We start from the raw sequence: 18682 nt of genomic DNA on the forward strand, positions 1-18682 counted from the left end.
CATATTGAAAGAGAAAAAATAGCGTTTTTTGGTGTATTGTGTCAACATTTAACTTTAAAAAAAAATGGAAAAAAGAATCATGGACATCAAACGGAAGATCTCGTTCTCTTATTTTCGTAAAATGAAAAAAAAAATACCAAAATACATTTTTTCAGATGATTGCCAAACACAGTCCTATTCCTATTAGGATTGTGGGTATAGATTTTCTTAGTCCTATTAAGACCTAATACAATTATAACTTATAAGTTAGCCGTTAGTATCTGCATTTGGTAGTCATCCAAAAAAACATTTATAGTGTTTTTTCGTTGTACTAGAACAATAAAACAAATTTGCACCGTTTGATAGTGTTTTTGTGTTGATTTGTGTCCAGAAACAACATAAAACATTTTCTCTGTTTCTGTTTCTAGAAAATGATTTTTTTGGTGTTTATTAAGCCTGTTTTTTGAATCGTTTTTTGCACCCATATTTTATTCATTTCTTTCCAAGTTCACCTTTCCTCCCCTCTACGATCTACGGTATCAAGCCATTAGCAATTGCATAATTTGTATTGAGATGAATTGTTTCATACACCGACAGCTCTTCGTGATACCATTCAAATCCAATTGCCGCAATGTTATCAAGCTCGAAAATATCAAAACTTGAATAGCTCATTGCATCATCATCATCTTCATTGCTTTACCTATTCTAAATCAATGTAACTCTTTAAGATGAGAGTAGTTGGAGATGGAAAGATGATGAGACATTGCCTTGCGAGAAGCTTGCGAGTTTGGAGGAGGAGGAACATGCGAGGCAATGGAGGAGCTTGTGAGACAATGAGAAGGGGCAAGTTTTTATGAGTAGCTTTCCTGAAAAAGCTGGGAGTCGAGTTTTTTATCAAGCTATCTCCCATTTTTTCCTCTTCCAATTGTTTTAAGGAACATAAAAACAAGTATGATTTGTTTCGTCAAATCTGTTTATTGAAACATAAATTATTCATAAATTTTAATTTATATTTCAAGAAATATGTGAAAACGAAATATGTTTACCAAACAGTTTTTGGGCGTTTTTCTATTTCTCGGCATAGAAAATGACAAACACACGTTTTCGAAAATGTTATCAAACGGTGCCAAAATCTTCCGTTCGGAGTCCATGATTTGTTTTTTCGAAATGAATCAAGAAAGAAATAACAATAATAAAAAAAAAAAACGGAATTTTGACAAAAAAAAAATGATTTTGATATGATATGTCGTTTTTGAAACAGAATCACTAGACTAGTTTTTTTTTTTTTTTGGTAATCACTAGACTAGTTTCATATTTTGTTTCTATGGTGTTCATTGAAAAATAAAAATAACCATTAAAAAAAATAATAATAATAATAACCGAGGATTTGACTCACATACGGCAAATCCCAACGAGAACAGATCGACCAGAGATAGGATAGCTACTCGGTGAGCTAGGCAAAACTAGGATTAGACCACCACCTGCAGACATTCTTCGGATCATCCAGTCGATGCGTTTCCGGAACATTGAGGTGAAGAAGACAGCCGGATAGAAAGAAAGTGCGAAAAACAGCAATGTATTATTCGTTTGTTCATTGATCTCCGGCTTTTAAGGTATAAGTACACCGCGGACCCGCTCTCTTTTCAATCTCCGCCCCCCCTAGAGCAGCAGAAGACAATATAAGAGATTAAAAAGAGGGATATCGGAGGAGCACTTCGTACCTTCACAGGTAATTCAATGCTATTCTGAAATTTGATAGCGTGCGTTCTCATAGAAATTAGTCAATGAAGAATTAATCAGAATAATTGTTTTTCTTTCGCGTGAGATTTGAACCATGAGAATCACTCCCTCCTCCTTCCGTTGCGAAACTCACGCAAATTCCAAAATATGTTTCGGTTGTGTTTTGTGATGTCCGACCCTCTGTGGTGTGTGCAAAAAATGGTTCGGGTTTATGTGTGTTGCTTCTCTATATCGCAATTTCGTTAATTTGCTTTATCTTATCAAAACGTTGTCTTTTCATCTATTATTTCCATCAAAAGGTTTCCAGTTTATGCTATAGATGGGAAACATAGCAAAGTACAGGGTGAGATCATGATGCCCCGAATTTTGTTGTTTTTGAGAACAAACATGTTAATTTTTGCTGTTGCTATAATTGTCTTAACATATTCTTCTCCCCCCACCCACCCCCCGCGCCCTGTATCTTGATATTAGTTCCATATACGGGTACCAAGTCCTGATTAGCTTTTGGATTCTTTTAGTAAGATCTCGTTGTTCCTTTTAATGGGTGCTCCGAAGCAGAAGTGGACTGCAGATGAAGAAGCAGCCCTTAAAGCAGGGATAGCAAAGCATGGGGCTGGTAAATGGCGTACGATACTGAAAGACCCTGAATTCAGTAGTATCTTGTCTTTGCGTTCAAATGTGGACCTCAAGGTATATCCGTATTCCTTCCATCTCTGTCCATTCAATAATTATGTTAGTTAAGTGATGAAAGTTTAAGAAGCTTCTAATCTGACGTTGCGGTGTCTGATTTGGTTAGGTAGTGGGTACCAAAAATTCTGTCATATGGAATGGAAAACTCCCCCTCCAATCCAGCTGTAATACTCTTTATATATCGGTCCATATTGATTTCTGTGGCTTCATTTCTGGTCAGGACAAGTGGCGAAATATGAGTGTGACAGCACATGGGTGGGGATCTAGGGAGAAGGCTCGCTTAGCCCTCAAAAGGAGTCGACAATTTCCTAAACATGATGATAACCCATTGGCTCTCACTACAGTTGTTCAGAGTGATGAAGAAATTGTTGATGCTAAGCCTCTTGCAATTTCTAGTGGAACATTATATACTGATGGTCCAAAAAGATCTCTGAAAAGGTGGGGATCATATTCTTTTATTGATTTTGCATCTCATTTTTTCTAAACCTTGATTTGGGATGGCAGCTCAAGATACTAAGCTTAACATTTATTCATTTAGTGAAAACATTATGGATAAACTTGAAGTGTTAGATTGTATTTTAGGTGCAGCATTATTTTCCATCCTGTGTTCTAATGAGCTGCACATAGCATTAGAATAACTGGATTGTTTAATGAATACCGTCCTGATAATTTTACATCGTACTTGTTTCATCCTATTCTATAAATCCGGGTCTATTGCTTGACTTAGAAATTTGCTCTTAAAGAAATGGGTTTTGCTATGATGTATGGTGCAGAATGTTGGGTAGTTAATAAACATCATATAGGTAACTTTAGTGTAGCGGAGATGAACATGTTGAGACGGATGAGTAGCAAAACTAAGAATGACAAAGTAAGGAGTGATCATATTATAACTGATTTGGGAGTAGCTCCAGCACATGATAAGCTATGAGAAAGTATTTGAGGTGGCATGGCTATGTTCAACGGAGGCTTTTGGATGCTCCAATATGGTGGAGCGATTTGATTCAGATTGAAGGAACTAAAAGAGTCAGGGGCAAACCTAAAATGAGCCTAGGAGATGTGGTGATGAAAGCATAGCTTAGGCCTTGTATCTAGTATGACATCGAATAGAACTAGTTGGAGGGCAAGGATCCATGTAGTCGACCCCATTTAGTTGGGATAAGGCTGAGTTGTTGATGTTGTTGTATTGAAATAGGCATTGCTGCATTTAACCAATATAAGGTAACAGTTGTTTGTAAGTTGACCTCCATGCCTAAGGATCCTCCTCGGTCATGGAAAACATTTTTGCTCTAGATATAGACTTTAATGCTGAAACTGTAACTTAATTAGTGGGAGAGGTCTATAATGACATCCAAAGAGCCTTTTTTTTTCCCTGATGACTATATGCCCAGTTTTCAATATTTCAATTTACATTTAAAATTTTTTTTTTAACTCTATTCTAGAACCCTAGTCCTAATTGTTAGTACTAGAGCGATGGTGAATTTTCCTTGATTGGGCTGGACAACCAGCAAAATTGTGTTCCTGCTTGATGTAATGAGACCTCGTTTATATGTTGTGCTTGGAGTTTTACAAGAGGCTTCTCTCTTACATCCAACCTCCCCTTATCAACTTAATCAAATTATCAAGTTTTACAATTGATTGATAATTTTCCATCCAAAAAAAAGTCAGACACCATTAATTGCTCTTAACATTTACTTATCAAAAAATTGGCAGCTCTTGGTATCGTGTTAATCATCTTGACCCATGCTTGCAGTTTCTTTCATCAGTTCCCATAGTTGACTCATTAGTCATGTATGGCATCGTACTCCACCCAAGACATCCTCAACTGATTGCAAATTGTGTCAACTATCAAGAAGCCAAGAAGAAACATGTATATGTATAGTTCATACACCAAGCTATATCCATTTTTTGTTATTGTTATTTATGGTAATGGAATTGTTACCATTTCCCTTCAAGAAAAGAAGGGAGGTAATGCAGAAACATGATCACAACCTTGATTTCATACACGCTGATGTATGGGGGCTTTCACCAATAAAATCCAAAGGTGGGGCAAAATACTTCGTCACCTTCATTGTCGACTTCTCAAGAAAGGTTTGGGTCTATTGTTGGTGTACGATGTCTTGTATTCCGTTATAGTTTAATCCAGGGAGTACTGGTGCAGCACCTTGACAGGCGGGACGGCGGTCCCACTAGCTGGTTAGCGGGCCGTGGGGGTTGCAAGGAGGCCCCCCTGCATAGCAGTGGGTGTAGGGGGGCGTAGCCCCGTAGCCCCTGCTCGAATTTTTTATTTGAGGGCAATTGTGTACTTTTCGGATTAGGGTTTTTTCGCTATATATTTGTAGCAAGGGTTTCTTTCTTTGTAATACAAGCAATACTGAGAGGTGTGAGGGATGAGTGATGTAACCCTATTCTCTATTGATAGTGAAGCAGGATCTCATATCACCGGGGACGTAGGCAATCTTGCCGAACCTCGTAAAATCTGTGTGCATTGTTTGTTCTTGTTTTTCCATTATCATTTGCATCATTTTAGGGTTGCGTTTCTACATCTACTTCATGAAGCAAAAGAGTGAGGTATTCACAAGGTCAAGGAGTGCAAAGCGAGGTAGTAGGCAGATAGGAAAGAAACTCTAATGCTTGAGATCTGATAATGGGGGAGGGGAGTACAAGTAAAGGCCATTTCTAGAATTGTGTAAGGATGAAAGGATTGCACGTCACTTCACCGTGTCAAATACTCCACAACATATGGAGTGGCCTAGAGGATGGACACGACTCTTCTTGAAACTAGAAAGGGCTTGTAGTATAAGGATGAATGCAGAGCATGGTTCGAGGTCTCGCTATTTTCTTGTTTTTTGGCTTGGTGAGTTAAGACCATAGGTGATATTAAAAACATAAATTAACTTGATCGAGATCTCTATGGTTCAAATTTTGATTTCGGTTTGAACCAAGCACGTGACCATAGGCAAGGAATAAAGTATCGATATTCGTCGCCGTATCGATCGGCCAAAATTAAGATACGTATCGGAGGGTATCGTATCGTATCGAAGATACACTAAGATACGCTAAAGATACGCACATAAATAGATAGAAAACACTTTTTTATACACTTTTGCATAAAAAAATAGTTAAAAAAAGCTATATATAACATGTATTATGCATGAACAGTAAATTGAGAGTATCGCACTAAGAATTCAAGGTTTGTAATTGTCCCATAAATGTAAAATCATTGTTCCCAACCTTGATTTCTACTTTAGTTAAAAAGAAAAATGGTTGACAGCAACTTTGGAACAAAAACACCTAAAAAAAATGTGTTTTTTTCTGAAAAATTACCCATTTTGGCCATTTTATGACCATATCGGTATGTACTGATACATACCGAAACGTACATTTTACTTCAATTTTGAATTTTCCATAGAGTATCGGTACATATTGGTGGTGTTTCGGTGCGTATCGTATCTGTAAGGGTCGATACAATCCATATCGACCGGTACGGTATGATACGGACCGATACTTTAAACCCTGACCATAGGGTTTTATACCTCATTTCAACTCGAAACTCACCAGTTTTGTTTGCTAGTCTCGATTCTGTTGTGAAGAAAAAACCCCCCATCTTAGGGTTTTGGTGCTTCTCTTTGCCAGATTCCACCTCAACTGCCCCAAGGATGAACATAAGGTGAGTCATCCACTTGTATAGTCTTATACTATTGTCTATTGTCCACTCTCATATATGTGAGTTATCCATAGATAACAAACCATTTTTGATGTCTTTTAATTCCTTATTCTTATTTAAGTTGTGTTATACTTTTACTTGAATTATGTGTTTTAGTAGTACTAGATATTGTGTGGGATAGCGTAGGGTAGAGCTCACCTATGCCTTAAACTACCACTTTAGGTCCGAAGTCGAAGTACAATTTTAGATTTGACTTTTAAAAATCTAGTGTTTCCATTGTGTTTAGAAGGCCTACAATAGATTATATGACAACTTTTAAGGGCTAACTTGGCTAAGGGTGTCAATTTGATACCGATCTGAAAACTGATACCGAACCCGACCGTTTAAAACTGTACCGAATCGAACCGAAGGAATTTTGGTATGGGAAAATAGAATCTTTTTCAGTTCAGTTCGGTTCGGTTCGGTATTGACCATTCAGTATACTGAACCAAACCGAATACCAACACTTCTTGAGAAACTGCCAAAACGTCAAAACTTTTTTTTTGGTAGAAGCCAAAAGGCTCAAAACCAGAATTCAGAAACGGAGAAACCCAAAGTTATTTTATTTATTTATTATTTTTGGGGGATAGAACCCATTTAAAGTGAGTTAAATTAAAACCGTTTGTATACCGAAACCGAGTCGTACCAAAACCGTACCGATTCGGTTCGGTATCGGTATCTAGTATTAAGTTTTGGTACTGTACCAAAACCGAACCGAATACCGAAAACCGTACCGATTGACATCCCTAAACTTGGCCATATGGCCACTGAACCCATCCCCAAAATTTTCCTATAAAAGAATACCAGGTTTGGTCGAGATCTCGCTAGATCTTGGTTTTGAGCTTGTGTGAAACCATGGGGGAAATGGAGACCTTAAACCATGATGCAGAGCTAAAGAAAGTGTTTTAGGAAGAAGTAGCGAATCATGCATCTGCCATTGTCAACAAGTCACCATATATTGCAATTTATTGCAAGATTCTAGAGGAGGTGTGGACAGGAAAGCCGATAGATTACTCTACATTGAGGATTTTTGGATATCCTGCCTATATGCATGTGCAATGTGGGGAATGGTCTAAGTTAGATTCGAAGTCTAAAGTGTATCTTTGTTGGATACGATAAGGGTGTGAAGGGATTCAAGCTGTGGGATTTTATCTCGCACAAGATTTTAATTAACAGGGACATTGTATTTGATGGATCTCATATGGTGAAGTCAAATGATAGTCAACAAGCTATAGTAATAATGAGAGATCTGTAGTGTAGGTGGAGCTAGATGAGGCAAAAACATCAGAAAAAGAAGAATCATTTAGCAGCTTACTAGAACAACAGGAAACGGTGCATGGACTCTACAAACTGGGAAAAAGTAAAGGAAAACGTACTCACAAAGCACCTGTGAGATACGGGTTTGAGGACATGGTAGCTTATGCCCTCAGTTGGTACGGGTGATCCCTCGTACTACCAGTATTATCTGAGTGATGTGCAAAGTAATAAATGGATGGCAACCATAATGGAGGAGACGGAGTCCACACAAAAGGACAAGACTTGGGAGATTGTCAAGAAGTCCAAGGGTAGAAAGTGATTGGGTGTAAGTGGGTTCTTCGTAAGAAAGAGGCAATACCACAAAAGGAGGGTGAAAGATTTAAGGCTAAACTTGCAGCCAAAGGCTATGCTCAAGTGAACTACAATGAAAGACTTAATACGGGAAAGGTTCCAAATCTTGGTTGAAAATTGTTTTGACCTTGCCCAAAATGAACCAAGGGTTGAAACTGGTTTGTAGCAAGTTTCAACCCTGTTTCGACAGGTTTCACAAGTTTTGACATTTGGTTTCAATTGAGAGTTGGGAGTTTCGCGAGTTTTAACATTGCTAATGGGGATTTGTGCAGTTTTTGGCCAAAACCCTTGATTTCTTCTTACTTTTTGGCATTTTTCTACTCATTCAATCCTTCTATAGCTTGGGTTTTCATGATTGGAGCTTGAAGGTAATGGTTTTTTTTCCCAAATCTAATTTTTAGAAAATATAGTATATACACATAGTGTTGGGCACAAAATATGTTATGTGATACATATGTGCTACATTTGGAGGAGTGTCACCGACTTCTTCAGTGGTTTGTAGCTCATGAAACTCCATGTGATAGTAGTGAGTGATGTGTCTTGTGTAATTGTATTTGCTTAAAATAATGTATGTTTTGTTTGTTGTAATTGCATATTTACATTTCTAGTAGCTAAATCATATATAGTACGACAACATTCAATGTACAACAAACTTAGGCTTGAACCACAAATACCAAATTTTTTTTTTTTTTCGTGAAAATAATTCATGGAATGTGTAAAATGGTAAAAAATAGGCAACACAAAAAAAGAGAGTAAAGAAATCATTTCCTGGGTTTAGGTTTCAAATTTATCTTAGAAAATTCCAGGTTTCAACTAGGTTTTGATCGAAACTTGGGATATCTTGATTTCGGCTAGGGTCGAAACTAGCCTCGGAGTCGAAACCTCGATCTTTGAATATGGGTACTACTTGCTTTAGTAGCCATGTTTGATTCAGAGTTGGAACAACTTGATGTGAAGACGATGTTTCTTCATGGTGATTTGGAGGAACATATTTTCATGGAGCAACCTAATGGTTTCAAGGTGCTGGGAAAAGAAGATCATGTTTGCATGCTTAAGAGGTCACTCCACGGACTCAAGAAATCTCCTAGCAAGTGGTACAATCGCTTGATCCCTTTATGGTGAGATCGACTATTCGAGAAGTGAGTATTATTGTTGTCTATTGTAAGGTGTTTGATGATAATTCATTTACTCCCTTGTGCTTTATGTTGATGATATGCTCATTGTTGCCAAGAATACACAGGATATCATCTCTCTTAAATATATGTTGAATGCTGAATTTGATATGAAGAACCTAGGGGCTGCTAAAAGAATCCTAGCTATGGAGATCCATAGAGATAGGAGTGTAGATAAACTATGGATAACTCTGACGAGGTTTGTTGAAAAGGTGCTAGAATGTTTTAACATGGAGAAGGCTAGGCTTGTTAGTACACCGTTGGCTAACCACTTTAAGTTAGCTGAAATACAATGTCTAACTATAGATGAGGAGGTAGAGAAGAGGTTTTGTGCCCTATGCTAGTGCAGTTGGGAGCCTCATGTATGCTATGGTATGTAGCAGACCCGACTTATCTCATGTTGTCTGTGTTATTAGACGATACATGAGTAATCCAAGAAAGGAACATTCGAATGCAATCAAATGGATCTTTAGATATTTGAGGAAGAAATAGATCTAAGAATCATGTTCAACAGGAAGAGAAGTTTTACAGAATTGGCCAGATATGTTGATGCTGACTATGTCGGTGATTTAGACAAACACAGATCTACTACGAGGTATGTATTCAAATTAGCTGGTGGACCTATTTCTTGGAAGGCAATGCTTCTATCTATAGTTGCCTTGTCTGTGACAAAGGCAGAGTACATAGAGGCAATTGAGGTTGCCAAGGAGGGGATTTGGTTAATTAGTTTGGTTCATGAGTTAGTATGGAGCAAGAAGGTACGATGTTGTATAGAGATAGAGTGCAATTCATTTTGCAAAAATCAAGTGTTTCAAGTAAGGACGAAGCACATTGATGTGAGGTTTCATAAAATCAGGGAGGTGTGTCAGAAGGAAGCATTCACTTGAAGAAAATCCGAACAAATGACAATCCTGCAGATATCTTCACCAAACCAGTCACTATAGAGAAGTTCATGCTTTGCCTGGAATTGATTATTATTACATGCTGTTGAAAGTGAGGGACTGAGGGTCCAGTGCGGGTTTGTACCATTACAAAGATACAAGGATGAATGTGTCTACATGTCAACTTCACATGAGGCTCTATAGAATTCAAGCCAAGGTGGAGATTGTAGGGGGTAGGATGTCTTGTATTCTGTCGCATGGGTTTCTGGGCTGATTTTGAAGGGCCAATAAAAGCCCATTGTGTTCTTACACGGGGGTATTTGGGAAAGTTGTATCTCTTCGTTTCCCTATAAATTATTGCGATGGGGGGTTATTAGGCTTATTGGGAATTCTTTGTAAACACAAAGAGGGTGAGGAAGAGAGCGTGTAACCCTTTCTCCATTGTTAGTGAAAAATGCTCTCATATCTCCCGTGGTGTAGGCACCTTGCCGAACCATGTCAATCATTGTGTTGCGGTTGTGTGATTGTTTCTTCTTTCCATTTGTTGTGTTTTATGGATCATGAATAGATTTCAGTTTCTACAGTAATGACCTAATATGATTAAAAAAAAAAAAATTATATATGTAGGATATAATATAAGCATATTGATCAGAAAACAAAGCAGTAAGTATAAATCAGCATAAGCTTATGAAGTGTCAGCAAGGCATGTTGTCGCCTTGGACCTAAGAGCTTGGACGCCTAGGCGACACTTTGACAACCATGGAGGGCTGGAGAGAGAAACAGGGGGAGAGAGGAATAGGGAGATAGAGTGAGGAGAGGGGAGAGAAGACTCGCCGCTGCAAGTATGCAACAGACAACAGGGTCGGAAGGTAGAGAGGGGAGGCGGAGAGAAAAAGAGAGGGGGGGTGAGAGTTGCAGGGATGAGTGACGGGGAGGAGAGGAAGAGGGAGGGAGAGAGAATGAGAGAGGGAAGGGGAAGAGAGAAATAGAGAGGGGACAGTTGCAAGGATGGGGGTAGGGAGGAGAGGGAGAGGTTGTTCACTTATTCCTTTTGCGCTTTGTATATTTATTAGAATATTAAGGACGGTGATTTGCTTTTTTGAATGAAAGTGTCTCATGTGCATTTAAGGCAATTATTGACATGTTATGTTGGACTTGTTGGACTTGCATTTTATTTATTCAATTTTATGAATAACTTCCCTTTTATTTTTGTAGGTTAGACAATCTTATATTGGAAGCAATATCCACTTTGAATGATCCTACTGGTTCTAACAAGACTGCTATTGCGACATACATTGAGGTATTTCTGGTTCTAGGATGTCTTCGAATTATAGCTTGGGAATCTCTAATGTTTGGTTGAACTTGTAATATTGAAGCAATGTCAACTCTAACTTAAATCCTATCAACTTATTTCCCAATGATTTTTTAGCCTGATAAGTACCACCAGAGAACCCCTGTATGGTCAGTCACCGTGCAACAAAATGTGGTCCGATGGGTCAACCTGCACCAGTAAACAGTAATACCTGGTTCTAATTGACCTTCCCTAACCTTGTTGACATATGAGAGCTTAAATGTTGGAAAAAGATACACGTATTTTTAGAAATTCTATGGAGAACTTTCTTTAATTTTACTCCTTGATTCTAACCTCCCAACTTTTTCATCTTGTAGGATCAATGCTGGGCTCCTCTAAACTTCAAAAGGCTATTGTCAGCAAAATTAAAACATTTGACAGCAATTGGGAAATTGATTAAGGTAATTCATGACCAGTCTCTTTGTAGAAATGCTAGTAAAACCAACTGTATACTTGCAGCTGCAGGGACCTTGCTATGATGCCACATTAATCCTGTGGTTGCTTGAGGTGATTGACACTGAAGCTTGTGTAATTTCATCATTGCTTGAACTAGGGTGTTTTGGTTTTTAGTCACCTTGTCAAATGCTAGGTTCTTTTGCCACCTGATCATGGTTGGCCCCTTAATGTCCATGTGTTCTCTGCCATACTGCAGAGTGCGCGCATAATTGATGGAAAAATGCTTCTGCCATTGGATAACTGCAATACATGCTGGGGTATTAGCATGATGTAGACAAGGGCTTTGCCATGTGGCAAATCCAGATTGTAGAGTATTTCCTATAATGTGGATTGTTGGGGTGGACGTGTTGGCCTACTGCTTTCCATGAGGGAAGAAAAGAAAGGCTGTTCATAAAAGGAATCTGAAAGATAGGCAAAATCTTTTCCAATTTGAAAACCCTATTGTATAACAGATATTCAAAATTCGCATACGAAGTCATGGCAACCTATGATCTCGAAAGATTTCCCTAGTGATCCAGGACAAAGACATATTTTCTGATGAAATCTAGTGGAATTGCTGGATCTGGACATAAAACCCTCTTTTCTGTTGCGCTTTTGTAATGATGGCATTCTATACATCTCTCCAAGAATAGGCTAAGGTTTTTGTCCATATTGGAAGCGTGACACTTTTTAACCATGATAGAAGTTTGGACTATGGTGGAAAAAATATGGAGGTGTGAGTTTTCTACCTTATCTTTTGTTCTAATTTCCATTCTGATCTAACCTTTCCCCCCCTCTCTCTCCCCTCCAACCCCCACACACCCCCCCCCCAAAAAAAAAAATAGTAATCTGAAAAATAAGAATAAGAGATCAGTCTATAAACTGGACTTGTCAATTGGTGGCTTCTATATTCCCAATTTCTCCCTTTTTTCTTATTATAATTTCCTTGGTAAATTTGCTTTTAAAGAAGAAGAAGAAGAAGAAAGAAACAGACATTACACCATACCGTTTTTATTATATAATTAGATTTTGGATGAAGTAAGCTCGAGCTACCAAAGAAATTGGTGGGCCCCTAAAGAAAAAAATGAAATGAAAAAGAAATAAGAGAAATTGGGCGATAGCCCTAATACATCTTTGGTGCCATGGAACCAGACCAATGAGCTACTTTGCTTTCTTCAAAGAAAGGTGTGAGGATTCGGTAGCGACCAAGGTTTCAAAATCGAAAGATTTTTGCGTAACCATCAAAATCTGTCGAAACTCTGCACATTTCATTGGTTGGTTTTGTTTGACCATTTTGGTGGTCAAATGGCCATATTTTGGCTTGAAACTTCATGGAGACCCTAATTAAGCATCCCTAAATACAACGGAGCCTTTAAATTGTTAAAAAACGCACTCAAACATTGTCTCTTTCTTCTTAGATTTCATATTGTCATTTATGAAAAGGCAAAAACCGTAGACCAGTGAAGATAGAGTCATCTTAAAGATGAAAAAAGTGGAATCTGGGGATCATTTATATATTGACAATTCATATATATTCATATTTGTATTACTTGAAGTTTGATGGAACTGATTGTTGAAATTATTTTAGCATTCTGAAACAAACTTGGTTACCAATACTTTAGTCCTCGGGTCAATTGTATCCTTAGTTACTATTTTGTGAGGCTGCGTACATATGCCCCTCCCCAGAGACTGCAGTAGCGGGAGCCTCGTGCACTAGTACTTCCTATATGTATATTGGCAATTAACAGAAAATTTTTTTATTTGATAAGAATATATCCATTATGGATATGGAAAGTGGTATAGGACTATTATATCCGGTAAATGCCAATGATCTAAAACATTTAAACTGTTTTATTTGACGCTTAAAAGGACTGATAATAAAAATGATATTGGGGTGGGTGGTGGAAACTTGGTTAATGAGATAACAGTCCATGGGTATGCATGTTCTGGTCCCATTATTTTGATAATTAGCTTGGCTGACAGTCTCATGGTTTCTGCAAGATGATCTGTTCTTCATTTTTAGTTTTATTTTCAAGTATTTTGAACAAGTACTCTGGAAATGTGTGGAGTTGGCTCATCTTGGTCAACTTCAGATATGATTGGTTTGGAACCACAGGTAGCTGGATCAAGTGCTGAACATAGTTTCTATCTGAGCACTTGGTTTATGATCTGATTTGTATCTTTCGCTTCTCCTTATTTATGTGCCCTTTTGGAGTGGGTTACTTATAGTTGATTGCAATTCTTCTCAAAGGTAAACCGTAAGTACAGAACAGCACCAACCTCGTTTTTCTTGGAAGGAAGAAGAAGCAGCTCTGGATTGCCACTGATTGAAGGGAGACAGAGAGATTCTGAAAAAGATCACACGAAGATTTTTACTAGATCCCAGGTTGATGCAGAGCTGGCAAAGATGCGGCACATGACTGCAAAGGAGGCTGCTGTTGCTGCTGCACAGGCAGTTGCGGAGGCAGAAGCTGCTATGGCGGAAGCTGAAGAGGCAACACTGCAGGCTGAGGCAGCAGAAGCCGATGCAGAAGCAGCACAAGCCTTTGCTGAAGCAGCAATGATGACTTTGAATGGCAGAAACTTCTCAAATCTGGTAAAATTCTACTTTCATGTGTGTGTGGATTTGCACGTTTATTTTATGAAAGTAGTTGGGAAAGGAGAAGAAAATTTTGTACATAGCCTTTATTGACTTGATGAATGAAGATAGTAGTGTATTTATGGGTTTACAAAAGAGTATCAAGTACACACCATGGAACTCACCAAAACAAATTTGATATACAAAAAATTCTGGTAGATTGCTCTAATTAGTCAGCTTAACAGGTTTGCAAAAGACGATCTAAATTCAACGAACAGATTTAGAGTTGAAGCAAACCTACTAGAAGTAGGAAATCAAGAAGGCTGCAGAATTGATCGACATATTAAGGATCTAAAACAGAATTCAGTTAAAGGAAAGCAGCTATTCAGCCAAGAAATCAGAGACAGAAAACAGGTTTATAAAGGTCAGATTTGAAGAAGTTTAGTTGTAATAGGATTTCAAAATTTTATTGGAAACATTAGATTTTGAAACCAGAACTGTAATTAGAACTTGAAACAGAAATTCAGAATGGCAAACAGAAGAAGAATAGTGCATAATTTCAGAAACTAACCTTGTAATCAATGGAGAAGAAGAAGAGAGGACAAGAGAACATAAGAAAATAGAAGAAATAAGGTTTGGGATACCAATATACCGTATGCCAAGCTCATCAAACTCATATTCTTTAATCAAATCGTCCATATTTGATGGGGGTGTATTACTTATGTAAGTATGTAACGACCTTCTAAAATTCTTAAATTGACTCATAAAAGGACTCCTAATCACTCTAACGCACTGAATGAAGTAGATAGACTGAAAATAGAACTCTTATCTTTTTAAGTATCCTAGTCTACTAAATACTTAATTCTTAAGTTTTTATTTTGATTGGGGATGTTGCCTATCAAATAAAAAAGTTGTTCCAAGATGTGTTGGACTGTATGGAGTTCTGTTTTAATGGAAATAAGATCTGTGGTCAAGAGACAACAGACTGCAACTTTCATATTATCTTGGTCTGTCATCAACAAAGAGGGATACATTGGAGAGGATGTGACATAAAATTAGAGCTATGTAGATATAGCAAAGAAGCACTTCCAGATTGTGTAGTAGCTAGATTCTGTTGAGTCACAGAATTTTATGAGAGGGTTAGAAGACCGGCCTTCCTTTATGAAGCTTGATATTTTGCAATAAAGAAGCTATTTAACGGTGAAATTAGTGTAACTGAGATTTAGGCTGTTTTGATGGATGAGCAGCAAGACTTTGAATGATAGAATCAAAATAAATGCATTCAAGGGAACTCAGTAGTACCATGGACAGAGAGGGAGTTTTCACAGTTGAGGAGTTTGGTTTTAAATTTTGTTCTAGTTTGGAGTTAAATGCCTATATTAGCAGTAGTAGTTACTGCAGTTTCTGCTGGTGGATAAATCAAAATTTCTAGTGGAACCCAGAGATTCCAGAATTTGGCAGTATTTGTGGCTTGAAAAGTTCGAGTATGAACCACCTTAATTCTTATTTTGTGATACTTAGTGGTTTACTAGGCTCATGCATGATTTTGAAGGAAGTTGTTTGACCATGAAGTTTCTCTTGCATTGAGATTTCGTAGAGATCTGTGGAATCAATTTGTGTGAGGACAGTATTGAAGAAGATACTGTTCACATGCTCTAATTTCTGTTGCAAAAACTTGTAACTCTTTATGATTTCATGTTTTAACATAACCTGAACCTGGCACTAGTTTAGCAAAACGCAACTTAATCCAACTAGAAACCATATTAAGCTTGACCAACCCTGCTCCTGTAGGGCTGGAACGGGCTGGTATCCATTTAACAGTTTAAGAAGCACCATTTCCATCCCTTGTATGAAAATGCAGGACTGCTTATGAGTTTATGGAAGGGGCTGACATAAGTAGATTGCTATGGTAGAAACTGGCAAGGATTCCTGTAGCTTACCCCAAGTAGATATGGGTAAGGGTCACTTAATTGATGTGAGTTTGTATTTTTTTTTTTCTATACAAACAATACTGTCATCCTGGGAATTTTTTGTATTTAGAAATATTCTTTCTGTTCTCCCTACCCGAAAACCTAAAAAAAAAAGGAAAAATGATGCTGGCCGCACTTGGGCTTATTTTTGGGGTTTGTACAAATTTGCACAAGAATAATTTTTATTTATTTTTAACGAAAATGCGATACAAAAAGTTGGAAAGCAATTACAATTTTAATCAGGATGTTGTTTTCCAGAATAGTGGTGATATCTTAATCATCGATATGCTTTCCACTCATTGTGGACTCAACACTCATCATATGAAGCATTCTACTCCTTGCTAAATTGGTGATATTATGAGTTTTATATCATTCATGGAAATCTCCACGGATGTGTGTTTATGTTCATTCATAAGGCAGTCTATCTACGACATAGCAGAATCCGTGGTGCATGTGCAGACGTGTTAGGTCCCACCATATAATTGGATGATTTATTAACCAACCAGTTATATTGATTCCTTTTTTGGATGGTCAGCAAGAATGGTGAAGGGTGCAAAAATGATCATAGATAATATGATCGTCCTGTCTACTTTTTTCATGCCTAGGTTGATGATTTAATGGTGGGTCTCCAACCATGATATTCGTTGAATTAATTTCTAGCCTACCTGATGGGTGTCAATTTGTATCCTCTACAGCCAAATCATGCACATACTTAAATGCTGTCAATTTGAACCTTCCTCTCTCTAATTCTTGTTGGCATGTTCTTGCAGATGGTCCATGCATGACAGAGAGTCAAGACTTCACAATAGACTCTATGCAGCAAAAGAGATGAATGTTGGGTTTGTCATCATTGGATTGATGTCTAGATGCCTCCATTTCATTCCAATATCTGTAAATATGGTTACCTGTATAGTGAAGTTGTTCAGTATTCTTTCATGCTGTCAGGGCTCGGGCTGCTTGGAGGTGTTTTTTTTTTTTTTTTTTCTGAGAACAATTTCATTGGTTAAACTACGTGTTCCCTTTTGTGGGAGCTTTTGGTTCAGACCATAAACTGGAATGCAGCTAAATCGTAGCGTTTGGAGGCTGAAAATAACCATTGCATCACTTCTGTTGTTTTATACAATAGTAAATGAGAGCATCAGTTGGCTTCTGATCTGAAATTGTGCTTGGAAAGTGTCATGCTATTGAGGATGTCAGCCATTGATCCTTCCCTTAATTAAAATCAAATGTGTGTGGTAGATAGATTCTGTTGAGTTCATAAGTGAGAGGCTACTCTCCCAGAAAAACCCGAGTCCAGGCTGGGACAAAGGATGGCGATCTTGGTTCAGTGGATTCAGTTTGTCATGGGCTCATGGAAATAAGTAGCCATTCATTCCATCCTACGATCATCTTTTAAGTGCTCACCACATCCAGCATGGAAGTAGGTGGCGTAGTCTCTCTGCCTGTGGCTATGACTTCAGTCGACGCTTCGAGTGCAACACGTGGGTTGCGTCAACCCATGCCCCCTTTCTCCTACACGTTGTAATAATTCTGCTTTCATCATTCCCTATCAATCTCGACAATCCAATGTGAAAATTGATTGGAAATTCTCATCCAATGAGTATATGTTTGATGACTTGACATCATCAATCAAGGTGTAAGATCTTTGACCGGCAGTCATGATGAAGGTAAGTAAGTGCCTTGACAACATCAATTGCAACACTGTACCTCAATTCCCACGCCGACCAATTATCCACGCAGGCCATTGTGCTTGCTCCTCTCATGTGGGAAGATCCAAGCATCCAACAACCCATCCTTGTCACAGCGACATGCGTGCCAAGATCTACCTCCCCATGACTGACATTGCAGAGGGCAAGGGCTTCTGCCACGCAGTGGGTTGCAACTTGCATGCAGAATTTCATTTCAAGGATCGACGAGTCAGATTGGGAATCGCCAGTCATCTGATGAATCTATACAATTGATTTCTAGATTAAAAAAACACCAGAATCATTGAAATATTCCTTGAATATGCTGGTCCTAAGGCTTTCTTTCAGACTGATTCAAGCCATTTATTCGGCATTGATTGCAGGTGCCGCGATTAGGAGCCACCAATGTCACAATTTGGATCAATTTGGATTGACTTTGAAGAAACTCTTTAGGATGAATCGGAAAGGAACACAATCCTTGGCCACATGTCATATAGGAAGAAGACATTTCTCCTCCAAGAAAAGAATGCTCCTTGATCACGTGGCTCCTACGCTGCATGGGGTCAATGATGGAGCGAATATGAGTATCACTAGGAATTGATTTTTTGGGTTTTATAGGGTGGAGGTATCATGCATGTTGTTGCCCTTTGTGTTTGAACGAAAAAGCCACGTGTCATATCTCTGCCCTGGTCACTTTCATAGGATCTTTTTTAGGGGTATAATTTGTCATAAGAATTAACATACGTGAAATACACTGATACTTAGATAGAAATAAAAAATACAGGCAAAAAATGGTTCTTTTTTTAATACAAGCCTCTTATAGGCTTAGTATATGACATTCATATCATATCAGTATTTATATCAGCCGTGGCCAATATAGCGACTCAAAC

General features: G+C 38.1%; 1 protein-coding gene across 3 annotated transcripts; it reads left to right on the plus strand.

The window, feature by feature from the left end:
* Positions 1–1380: 1380 nt before the first annotated feature.
* On the plus strand, positions 1381–17267 carry LOC122083074 (telomere repeat-binding factor 1-like). 3 transcript variants are annotated; one of them, XM_042650746.1, is made up of 7 exons: positions 1381–1708; positions 2238–2409; positions 2630–2847; positions 10989–11073; positions 11442–11525; positions 13811–14155; positions 16878–17267. In XM_042650746.1, exons 2-7 carry the CDS (start codon positions 2260–2262, stop codon positions 16890–16892), a joined length of 897 nt encoding a protein of 298 aa, XP_042506680.1. In that variant the 5' UTR covers positions 1381–1708; positions 2238–2259; the 3' UTR covers positions 16893–17267. The 3 variants fall into 3 exon arrangements, with proteins under 3 accessions (XP_042506680.1, XP_042506681.1, XP_042506682.1); XM_042650747.1 differs by having other exon boundaries at positions 2242–2409; XM_042650748.1 differs by lacking the exon at positions 1381–1708 and having other exon boundaries at positions 2221–2409.
* The last annotated feature ends 1415 nt before the right edge of the window (positions 17268–18682 follow it).

Source organism: Macadamia integrifolia, chromosome 7, assembly GCF_013358625.1.
Source record: "Macadamia integrifolia cultivar HAES 741 chromosome 7, SCU_Mint_v3, whole genome shotgun sequence".
Taxonomy (NCBI): Eukaryota; Viridiplantae; Streptophyta; class Magnoliopsida; order Proteales; family Proteaceae; genus Macadamia; species Macadamia integrifolia.

Bases quoted from the DNA above. Each gene is read 5' to 3' on its own strand.
- LOC122083074 (XM_042650746.1), top strand. From the start codon at position 2,260: ATGGGTGCTCCGAAGCAGAAGTGGACTGCAGATGAAGAAGCAGCCCTT. The intron at 2,848-10,988 runs GTGGGGATCATA...TTATTTTTGTAG, and splicing joins CCAAAAAGATCTCTGAAAAG to GTTAGACAATCTTATATTGG. The intron at 11,074-11,441 runs GTATTTCTGGTT...TTCATCTTGTAG, and splicing joins CTATTGCGACATACATTGAG to GATCAATGCTGGGCTCCTCT.